At 49.4% G+C, this 11,595-nt stretch overlaps 1 protein-coding gene across 1 annotated transcript; it reads left to right on the forward strand.

The window, feature by feature from the left end:
• Positions 1-1,247: 1,247 nt before the first annotated feature.
• ANKRD37 (ankyrin repeat domain 37) lies at positions 1,248-8,539 on the forward strand. The gene is made up of 5 exons (XM_073578627.1): positions 1,248-1,413; positions 1,485-1,637; positions 5,644-5,735; positions 5,846-6,057; positions 7,970-8,539. The coding sequence occupies exons 1-5, from the start codon at positions 1,294-1,296 to the stop codon at positions 7,978-7,980; spliced, it is 588 nt and encodes a 195-aa protein (XP_073434728.1). The 5' UTR covers positions 1,248-1,293; the 3' UTR covers positions 7,981-8,539.
• The last annotated feature ends 3,056 nt before the right edge of the window (positions 8,540-11,595 follow it).

An 11,595-nucleotide genomic window follows, 5' to 3' on the forward strand; every position in this document is an offset into this window, starting at 1 on the left:
ACAGAAGGTAAATTACTTATTGTCAGCATTCTGCAGCCCAGATATGCACGGAGATTATGTGAAAAGCCCGGACAACCCCTTTAACTATTACTTTTGGTTCCATTAAAAAGAAGCAGCTGCATATTAATTCGTAAACCCCTACTCCAATTAGGATGGGAATACCCTCAAAGTTGAGACTCTGCAGTCTAAGCCCATTTTAATTACGGTATATAACTATCTTGAATATGTTTTGGTAAACAACTAAAATGATAAAACTTGTATCACTGTCCAAATATTTCTGGACTTAACTGTATCTTACCAGAGATCTGCTTCTTTCTCCTTTTGGACTGATCAGGTATTCGGAAAGGGAATCTGCCACTGGAAAAAAAGCACTATTGGCTTGCAGATATGGGGTTAATCTGCAGGTTATTAGCATTACTAACCTGCCCGGCGCTTGCACTTAGCTGAACGCTGCGGAGAGAAAATGAGCTTTATTCCCCCGGCAGGATTCGGCTTCAGCCACGGGGCGGCACCGGTTCAGTCACAGCTCTGAGTATATGGAGTGGCCGCTGTAACCGCTGCCCCCGGCTCTGACACTGGCTCTACTTTACAGTCAGCTGTCCGTCAGTGACTGTAGCGGAAAATAAAGCTCATTTTCTCTCTGTGGTCGGGAACTCTAGAGCTGGGCCTCGGGCGAGGAGAGCGCGAGGGTCGGGAACTCTAGAGCTGGGCCTCGGGCGAGGGTCGGGAACTCTAGAGCCGGGCCTCGGGCGAGGAGAGCGCGAGGGTCGGGAACTCTAGAGCTGGGCCTCGGGCGAGGAGAGCGCGAGGGTCGGGAACTCTAGAGCTGGGCCTCGGGCGAGGAGAGCGCGAGGGTCGGGAACTCTAGAGCTGGGCCTCGGGCGAGGAGAGCGCGAGGGTCGGGAACTCTAGAGCTGGGCCTCGGGCGAGGAGAGTGCACGGGTTGGGATTAGAGTATTTATTAGAAATAGCTACAGCAAGAGCCGATCCAGAAATCCTCACATAGGTGCAGCCCACCGCATCCTGCAGCGCGGCCGCTCCCTCCCCGCGGCACATCTGTCAGCACACAGCCTACGTGACTACTCACAACCGCCCTCATGTCAGCCAGCAGTGTACGTGACCACAACACAGCGACTGGGAGGCGGAGCTTTATACCGAAGCCAACCAATCAGCTACCGACTTATTTAGCACTGTCCAATCAGCTCAGGGGTGGGCGTAGACTGTTGTTCATCGGGCTCCATGTGCTTGTTGTTTGAGTACGTGCGGAGGGGCGGGGCTTCTGGGAGCCGTAGAATGAGAGCAGTGGACAGCGGAGACGGAGCGCAGATCGCTGGCAGCGCTCCCAGAGCGAGGGTTGTATGTGGTGTCACTGTCACCGGCTGGAAGATGCTGTATCAGCGGGACGATGAGGAGGTGAGCGCTGCGGGCGGTAGACGGGCGGTACTGATGTGAGCGGCGGCACTGACTGTACTCTTGCCTCGCAGTTTCCCTGCCTGAGCCAGCTGATGGAGTGCGGTGGGGCGGTGAACTCTCCCGGAGATGCCCTGGGCCAGACCCCCGCACACCTGGCGGCACACGGGGGGCAGGCGTTTATACTTCTGTGGCAGCTGCAGACAGGAGTGGACATTAACCAGCAGGTGAGTAATGTGGGGGGACGCCAATGACCACTCACACTACAGCTTCCCTCCAAGCAGGGGCGGACACTGACAGCTTGGGGCCCCTGTGCAAGAAAAGTGTCTGGGCCCCCGCTTATGGCGAGATAGATATATATATATATATATCCACACACACGTATATATTACACAGTCTCCTTTATTATGTATATAGCCATCCCTTATTACACAGTGCCCTCTCTTGTTATGTACAGCACCATCCCTTACATATTGGTTTATATAGAGCCCTGACTTTATTACATACCATCCTCTTGTTTATGAATAATGAAATGACGGCTGATGGAGCATGGGAAAGCGTCCTTTCTAATGGAGGAGCTGATGGACTGGTAGCCTGCTCACCGGCTCCTCCATCAGCAGTCACTTTATATCTAAAAAGAGAGAGGACTATGTAATAAAAGAGGGCGCTGTGAATAACAAAATTAACAAGAATACACTATGTAAGAGACAGCACTATACATAACATCAGAGGAAGCTATATAATAATGGACAGCACCACTCGTAAGTAGAGAGGATGGTATGTAATAATAAGGGACGATGTTATACATAACAAAAGAGGAAACTATATAAGGATGATGTTATGCATAGTGAGTGCACTATATACTAAGGGACTGAGCTATATATAAGTGAGTACACTATATACTAAGGGACTGAGCTATATATAAGTGAGTACACTATATACTAAGGGACTGTGCTATACATAAGTGAGTACACTATACTAAGTGATTGTGCTATACATAAAAAATGACTACACTATATACTGAGGGACTGTGCTATAGATAATAAGTGAGTACACTATACTAAGGGACAGCTATGTATAATAATTGAGTACACTTTATTATGAGGGACTGTGTTAGACATAATAAGCGATAATTACATCTTCCTCCACCTCCCCCTGTTCCTAAATCCATTATAAATCCCTCTTCCTCCCATCCCAATCCCCCTCATTGTCCTCCTCCCCCTGCATCCCATTATTGTCCCCACCCCATCATTGCCCTCTTCACCACCTCATCATTGCTTTCTCCCCCACCACCACCACCACCATCATTGTCCTTTCCACCACCTCCATCATTTCCTTCTCCCCATTACCCCCATCATTGCCCTTTCCTACACAGACACACATAGCACCATTCACATCTCTGCACATTCCCCCACAGCACTACACACGTACGCACGGCACCTCTCATCTGCACACGCGCGCGCGCACGGCACCTCTCATCTGCACACGCGCGCGCGCACGGCACCTCTCATCTGCACACGCGCGCGCGCACGGCACCTCTCATCTGCACACGCGCGCGCGCACGGCACCTCTCATCTGCACACGCGCGCGCGCACGGCACCTCTCATCTGCACACGCGCGCGCGCACGGCACCTCTCATCTGCACACGCGCGCGCGCACGGCACCTCTCATCTGCACACGCGCGCGCGCACGGCACCTCTCATCTGCACACGCGCGCGCGCGCACGGCACCTCTCATCTGCACACGCGCGCGCGCGCACGGCACCTCTCATCTGCACACGCGCGCGCGCGCACGGCACCTCTCATCTGCACACGCGCGCGCGCGCACGGCACCTCTCATCTGCACACGCGCGCGCGCACGGCACCTCTCATCTGCACACGCGCGCGCGCACGGCACCTCTCATCTGCACACGCGCGCGCACGGCACCTCTCATCTGCACACGCGCGCGCGCGCGCGCACGGCACCTCTCATCTGCACGCGCGCGCGCACGGCACCTCTCATCTGTACACGCGCGCGCGCGCACGGCACCTCATCTGTACACGCGCGCGCGCGCACGGCACCTCTCATCTGTACGCGCGCGCGCACGGCACCTCTCATCTGTACACGCGCGCGCACGGCACCTCTCATCTGTACACGCGCGCGCGCGCACGGCACCTCTCATCTGTACGCGCGCGCGCACACGGCACCTCTCATCTGTACACGCGCACGCACGGCACCTCTCATCTGTACACGCGCGCGCGCACGGCACCTCTCATCTGTACACGCGCGCGCGCACGACACCTCTCATCTGTACACATGCACCCAGCACCTCTCCTCTGTGTACGCGCGCACACACGGCACCTCTCCGCACCCTCTCCTGCGGCTGCAGCATCACTGGCAGCTTCCTCTCTGGCACAGCCGTCAGCCGCTCGCTGAATGATGATGTTATCCAGCCGCGCTGCTGACAGGAAGCAGGACGGATCGCTGCAGCTCCGCTCTACTGCCATTTTCTCTTGTAGGCAGCAGAGCTCTCTCCCTGCTGGCTGCTCATGAGGGCAATCTGGCCAGGGCCCCCCGGAGTCTTGGGGCCAGATAGACCAGATTACCTTCATTATTAGCCACCCTGCAGGGGCCCCGATGCAGCCGCACTGGTTGCACATGCGGTATGTCCGCTCCTGCTTCCAAGGGGTCATTCAAGAGCAGCATATGCGATAAAGGGTGTTTCTGTTCTTCTCTGCCCTGGTTTGTGTCCTAGGCTGCACTGGCTGCATCACATGGTGTACTACTGGCATCACCGCTGCAGGCGGTGTTCTCAGTGGACATGAGGTATATGACTGGCATTCCTGCTGCAGACACTCAGTCTTCTGAGTGGGCACGTGGTATGTGACTGGTATCTCTTCTCAGCCATGGGAGCTGTTATACCAGTACAGTGACCCGGGACCGCTAAGACATTGTTAGCTACAGCCAATCTGTGGTCTGAATGGTCACGTGTCACACTCCTGGCATCATGGCTCCCATCACTGAGTGGTGATACCAGTCGTATGCCCCGTGCCCACTCAGCACACTGATTGGCTGCAGCAGTGTTGCCCGTCATATGCCTCATGACCGCTGAGAAGGACTGACTGCAGCGGTGATGTGCCAGCTGCTTGTAAATGGAGCACGGCTGGAGCTGTCGTGCTGCGTCCCTGGTGTTTATTTTTCTTTGATCCCTTCTCTTGTAGGTGGTTTTTAATACCCAAGGTCGGTTATCCCACTGCATTGTTATTCTTGCATTCAGGGCCTGTGCATACATTCAGGATTTGCCGCAGAAAATGCTGTGTAAAACGTGCCCTTTTCTTGCATGCGTTTTTGTTGCAGATTTTTTCCCCCCCACATTAATATGGGTAAAGTCTGCTGCAAAAAGGCAGCACAAATCGCCATGCCGCAGATATGAATCAGCTGCAAATCTGCAAGGAAAATCTAAGCAGCCTGTGCAAGTGACCTCAGGAAGCTCATTCATTGCTGGTACTAAGAAATCTTTTGTGGCAACTGCGGGGAAAAAAAAATGTCAAAAATTCAACATCTGCACGTTCCCTTAGACTGGATCTTCAGCAGACCCCATTAGAGTGTGCCAGGATGTGCCCATGACAGATTTCACGCAGATCTTCCCAGGGCTTCTGACTGTGCTCACATAGGGAAGCAGTGACGGTAGTGTGAGCAGCCGTGCAGGGATGATCTCGTTTTTGTCCGTCATGGGTGAAGGTGGCATCAGAGCCTCGGCACATAAGTCATTTCTGCCCACAGTACTGGTTGCAGTACGGCTCTGTTGTACCCAGTGGGCTGATACCTTCGAGATCTTCACATTTGTGATATAACCTGCTTCTCCATAGAATCAGAGGATTTCTCCTGCTCTAGGCATGGTAATCTGCAGGTAAATAAACATTTTCAGTAATTTAAAGGGAAACTGTCACCGTTTTTTTTTTTTTTTTTTGTTTGCATTCCCTACCCATCACCTTTTAAGATCATGTGAATACAGTTCCTACAACCCCTTTATAGCCTCAGAGGTGACCCCCTTCATTCCTCCAAAAATGTGTTTTATACATGTCCTCGCATTTTCGTTTACGTCATCCACACAGTGCCCAAAGTCTCGTTTCGGCACCATGGAATTAGACTGGCAGCGTAAAGTCAAGTTGCCAGTTGGTCTATCCATCATATACATGTACTTTGGTTTTACACGTTACATATTAGTTATTATCTGTTACTGTTTTCTCCCAGGACATCTTTGGAGAAACTCTGATCCATAAAGCGGCCCGTTGTGGGAGTTTGGAGTGCCTCAGCGTGCTTGTTGCTCATGACGCCAGACTGGAGTAAGTCTTTGTATTACTTGGTCAGTTGATGATAGACCTTAGGCTGGATTGTACAGTGAGCGTACAGACTGGAGGAGCGGAATGATGGTGGCTTGTGTTCTTCTCTGCAGTCTGTGTAATAAGGAAGGGCTCACAGCTGAAGCGGTGGCGTTGTCTCGTGGCTTTGAGAAATGTGCAAGATATTTAGCAACTGTGAAACAAACCCAAGACCTATTCTCCAGAGCGCTCTCCTCAATGCAGGACCTGAAGGAGACAACGGCAGGTATCAAGAGAGGACAATGCAACGTATCAGCTGCTTATGGAAAGCGGAGATGCTCAGATGGTGAGTATTCTATTAGGAGGACAAACTTCACACAATGTACAAGAGTGAAAGATTTTGGATTTTAAATATGAATTGAGGATAAGGACTTTTCCACTTTATTTTATTTTTTTAAGCATCCATTTTGTGGAGTGACTTCTCCATTCAGACTTTTTTATGGGAATATGCAAATAGTTGAATCTTATAGGATTTAAATTCCTATTATGTATTTTTAAACATATCGTAAATTTAATCTAGTGCTAAGAATGACAAACCTCCTTTGGAGCCTACAGCCCTCTAGATCCCCATCAAATTTTTAAAGAGAAGGAATATCTTGTTGGGAACAAGGAGTGTCTTTGGCCAATTCTCCACTGTTGGCGAGTGGCATGCTAGTATTTCTGGCTGGTATACATATTAAATTTGGCCAAACGAGCAGATTTTGGAGAAACTGGATAATGTAGATGAGACCTCCTGACTCTCCCTCAACAGATGACGCTGGTGGAGATGAGGACTGGGTTGTTTATATTGAAATGGAGGATTACCATATTTTTCGGACCATAAGGTGCACCGGACTATAAGGCGCACCGGACCATAAGGCGCACCCCAAATTTCCGGAAGCAAAATAAGGGAAAAATAAAACCTGTCAAATGGGGGTCCATCTTACAGTCCAAATTCAGCTTACCACGGAAGGGAGCGACACAGGTGGAGGTGTGGTCACAGGGGTCGTTTGGTGGTCCAGGCTGGTGCGGTGGTGGTGCTCTGTGGGGTGGCGGTGCTCTGTGCTGCGGCAGTGGCATCGGCTGTCTGTGCAGTGCGCTCTGTGTTGCTTGGGAGGCTCCGCCGGCATTTCGTCAAAGCCCGGAGGCCCCCGCACATCCGATGCTGCCATGCGGTTGCCTCCGGGAAGATAGATGGCCAAGGGCGACGAAAGTTCAGATTCAGATTTCCGCAACAAGATCTCAGGACATTGCCGAGATCTGAATCTGATTATGCGCTGCCCCCGGCACAGTGGCCATGTTCCCGGAGGCAACCGCATGGCAGCAACGGATGTGTGGGGGCCTCCGGGCTTTGACGAAATGCTGACGGAGCCACCACGCAGCACAGAGCCCCACTGCCACACCACAGAGCACCGCCACAGCCGCACCAGTCTGGGAAGGGAGGCTATATCGGGGCCGCCGACGCCATAGGATTTGTAAGTATATTGTGACCATAAGACGCACTCCCATTTTCCCCCAAAATTTTGCGGGAAAAAAGTTTTTTCTTATGGTCCGAAAAATATGGTATTTTGTTCTCCATGGAAGTAAGCTGGCACCAGCAGGATCAGGCAACAGCTTAAGCCCCCATACATATTAGATTAACGTTAATGGGTTTGGCCGTCAGTCTAGGAAATATGGGGTCCCCGGACAGATGATGATGGGGAAGATGTGGATAAGGCTTCTCTGGTATCGCACTGCCGAGTCTTTTGCTCTCCTCACTGAGATTAGCGGTCTCAGATGTCTGGCATCGTCTCTCTCCTAGAGAACATATTGGCACTTGGCCGAGCATGCATGCCTGTGTATGGGAAAGTGGAGTGAGATGGCCTCCATCCAACAGATATCTAAGGTGTATGGTGGACTTACTCTGCTGTTGTCACGGAAAACATACAACCGGACACTCACTGTTCTGTGGAGTTGAGAGCTAGCATGAATGGCACCCTTACACCATATTTATAATGCTTACTGTCTCAGAAAATGTACGCCAAAAAGAAAAGTGCCCCCAACAATGTATTATTTAAATATGCACAAAATGTAGAAAGCAAGAAGTAATTATTAGAACGGCAGCGTTCACCTTCAAGGCCTCGTTTTGGGGACGGGAACTTTATGTGATCTCCAGCGATAAAGGTAAAGCAGATCCATGACACCTGAGCCATAACATATGTTTCCTATCTCCTTTCCAGGCTTCTTGTAGACGGACACTAGAAGATTTCCATTTGTTCTTCGATTTAATATGCTTCCACCAGGAGCTCGAGTTTACTGGCTCACATTGAGCCGGGTTACAATACTGCCTCTCTGCTGGAAGGAAGAGGTTTTTGCTGGATGTTTGCCTGACTTTCTTTTTTTGTATATTGTTTTCATAATTTTTTTAATTTGCATGTTTTTTTAAAGTGGGAAAAAATAAACTGAAATTTTCTGTTTTTTTCTCTTTCACCAATTTAACAATTAACAAAATAGCTCCAAATGCTGTACACCATTCCCAAGCTTTATTTGTGTTCAGGGCCTTGGTCGTGTTATTTCTCAACTCTCTACCAGCTGTAAAGCCAGCCTGGTCAGAGTGAATGATGCCTTCGAGCAGAGGTGCCAGAATCTTGGTAAAAAGACCTACATTAAGTGTAAGAGATTGGGCGATAACTAGAACATTGAGCAGGATCTTTTCCGTCATGTGTATCAAAAATATTCGCATTTAATGTGTATATGTGTCTTTGGTCTCACTGTTACCTAATCAGGCAGATTTATTTATTTTACTCACTTATGTAGCACAGACATACAGTAATCATCACTGTCCCCAATGCGGCTCACAATCTATATTCCCTATCGGTATGTCTTTGGAGTGTGGGAGGAAACCGGAGAACCCGGAGGAAACCCACGCCAACACAGGGAGAACATACAAACTCCTTGCAGATGTCCTTGGTGGGATTTGAACCCATTAACTAACCACTAACCGTGCTGCCCATTTGTTACTGATGGCAGAGAGAAGGGGAGTAAGTAATGAGTCACTACATTTTTTTTGTATAGTACACAAGAAGTAAGCCATCGGGGCCTTGTCTGTTGGGGAATTATTAATCAACATTTTAAGCTCCAATTCAGAAATAGGTCTCTCCAGGTCTATAAAATCATCCCCCTTCAAAGATGGAAGGCCCGAATTCCTAATATATTCTTGTATACTGTTTCAGAAATCAAGACTGGAGGTTTCAGGGTTTGTTTTATCATTGGAATACATTGAGGCATAATACTCCTTGAAGGAGAAAGAAATGTCTCTTGGCATATTAACTTCACCCCCTGAAGGAGTGCAGAGCGACGATATGAAACTTATGGACCTTTGGATCCTAAGTGCTCTATCAAGCGTTTTTCTGCTTTTTTTTTCTTTTCAAATTCATAGAAATGTCTTCTGCCTTTTGCCAGTACACCATTAGCTTTGTGTGATAGGAGGAATTTCAGTTCATCTCTCTTTTTTTTTTTTTTTTTTAATGAGATGTTTTAGGTTGTAGTCAGGGAGGCCATTATGGGGTGTTTCATACACCCGGATGGCTGCCAGCAGAGCATTAATTGTTGAGGCCCGTTCTGGTTTTATGCATGACCAATGCTTAATAAAGTCCCCCACGATTACACATTTTGTGGGCCTCTAGGATTATATTGGGGGACATGACTTCTGTAGAATTATTAGAAAAATAGAGTGTATTTTGAACTTCTTGGTCCATTATTAGGTCGTATAGTAGTAGTGAATTTAATTTCCATTGTCATTGTCTGGGAATAGGAATAGAAAGAAACAAACACCAGAGCTTGGTCTTAAGGTACTGTCACACTTAGCGATGCACCAGCGATCCCGACCAGCGATATGACGCGGTCAGAATTGCTGGTACATCGCTAAGTGCTCGCTAGTGAGCTGCCACACAGGCAGATCTCACCAGCGACATCGCAGGGGTCGGGGGTCGCTACTTACCTGTCAGACGAGGCGATCCTGACGTCCACGCGTCGCTCGTCTCCACAGCAGGAAGCTGACGACGAGAAACGGCCCAGGATGTTCTTGCGCGATCAGCAATAACCAGCGGGGGAGCGGTCGGAGGTAAGTATCAGACATAGCGATATCGCTAGCAATATCGCTGCTACGTCACAGCGATATTGCTAGCGATATCGCTTAGTGTGACAGGCCCTTTAGAACAAGATACTGTCAGTAAAGACCTCTATTTGGGAATGTAGATCACTGTGCCTGATAAAGAAGTGATCCAAACGGGAACAGATTATACGTACTATTCATCGCTGAAGAATGTGGAAGCAGCCAAGTGTCAATTAATTGACATTCATGTACAGCCCACCTAATGTGCCATAGAGCAGCCTGGGTCATACAAGATACATCCTTAGAGACCTATATACAGGGGTCAAGCACCACATTAAAATCACTTGCCAACACCAGCAAATCCTCAGAAAACTCTTAAGCGCTGACCCAAATTGGCAAGGTAAAGAGATGTTGTAAACGTGTATATTAGCGGTAATTCGAGCTTTTAGTATTAACCTCCCGGTCTTCGTGAATACAAGACTTCATAAACTCCCAAGGGAAAGAGATAAAAATCAGAATCCTGGTCCTTCTGGATTTTGGATCAGGAGAGATAGGTGGTTTCCATTCGTTTAACATTCTATAAGAAAGTCTGTAGGGTTTACCTGAACAGTAATGAGTTTCTTGTAGGATGGCTACCTGTAACCAGCTTTTCTTCAGTAGGTTCAACAGAATAGAGCATTTTTCAGGGCCTTTACATTCGCAGAGCCCACTCACGATTCTGACTGAAATAGAATAGTCATGACTAGGACCGTTACCTCTTAGGAAGTAGAAGGTGAGAGCTCAAAAGGGGGGGTAGTGAAAAAACAGGAGGTACAGCAGGGCTGCCATCAGGGTGTTACTGGCGTGTGGGGTCCAGTGAGCAGAAGCAAGGATAGGGGTCCACTCCAGACCCTCCCCTTTATTTTATTCTGTTCACCGGGCCCCAGGGGCAGGATTTGGCTGGTTCAGTAACTGAAAGCAGTTAAAATCTATTCCCATGCAAGAAGCTACCGGCTTCCTGCACAGCAATAGTTTACAGATGCCAGCCAATGAGAGGCCAGCAGCTGATGTTTGCGCACACGTCGCCGGCATATGATGTCACTGCCATGCTCTGGCGCGTCTGCGTCTTAAATGGATGAGGAAGAAGACTACTCTAGACTGCGGCCAGAAAGACGAAAGTTTTTATTTTTTGTATGTTGCCAGAATGAAGACACATGGTCCAGGATGAGAGATCATCTGGGACCAGGGTGGAGACACATGGGGCCAGGATGGGAGTTCATATGGGGGCTGTGGGGCAGGATGGAGACATGGGGATGGGAAGGGAGATCACATGGAACCTGGGGGCACGATGGAGACACATGGGGCCAGGATGGGAGATCATTTGGGGTATGAGGAAGGATGAAGACACATAGGGCCAGGATTAGAGGACATGTGGGGCCAGGAATGAGACACAAAGCCAGGATGGAAGACATAGGGGCGAAATGGAAACGTGAGGCCAGCATGGGAGAAGATATGGAGCCAGGAATGAGACATCAAGTCAAGATGGGAGATCATATGTGCCTGGGGACACATGGGGTCAGGATAGGAGATCATGAGACCTCAGGGCAGGATGGAGACACATGGTCCAGGATGGGAGATCATATGGGGGCAGGATGGGAGGATATATGGGGCCAGAAATGAGACACATGGGACCAAGAATGAGACACAAGCGACCAGAAATGAGACTTGAAGCCAGGATGGGGGACGTTATTACAGGAAAGGGATAATTGAGGG

The sequence above is a fragment of the Dendrobates tinctorius genome, unplaced genomic scaffold, assembly GCF_039654945.1.
Source record: "Dendrobates tinctorius isolate UK_male_01 unplaced genomic scaffold, ASM3965494v1 ptg000008l, whole genome shotgun sequence".
In the NCBI taxonomy this organism is placed as follows: domain Eukaryota; kingdom Metazoa; phylum Chordata; class Amphibia; order Anura; family Dendrobatidae; genus Dendrobates; species Dendrobates tinctorius.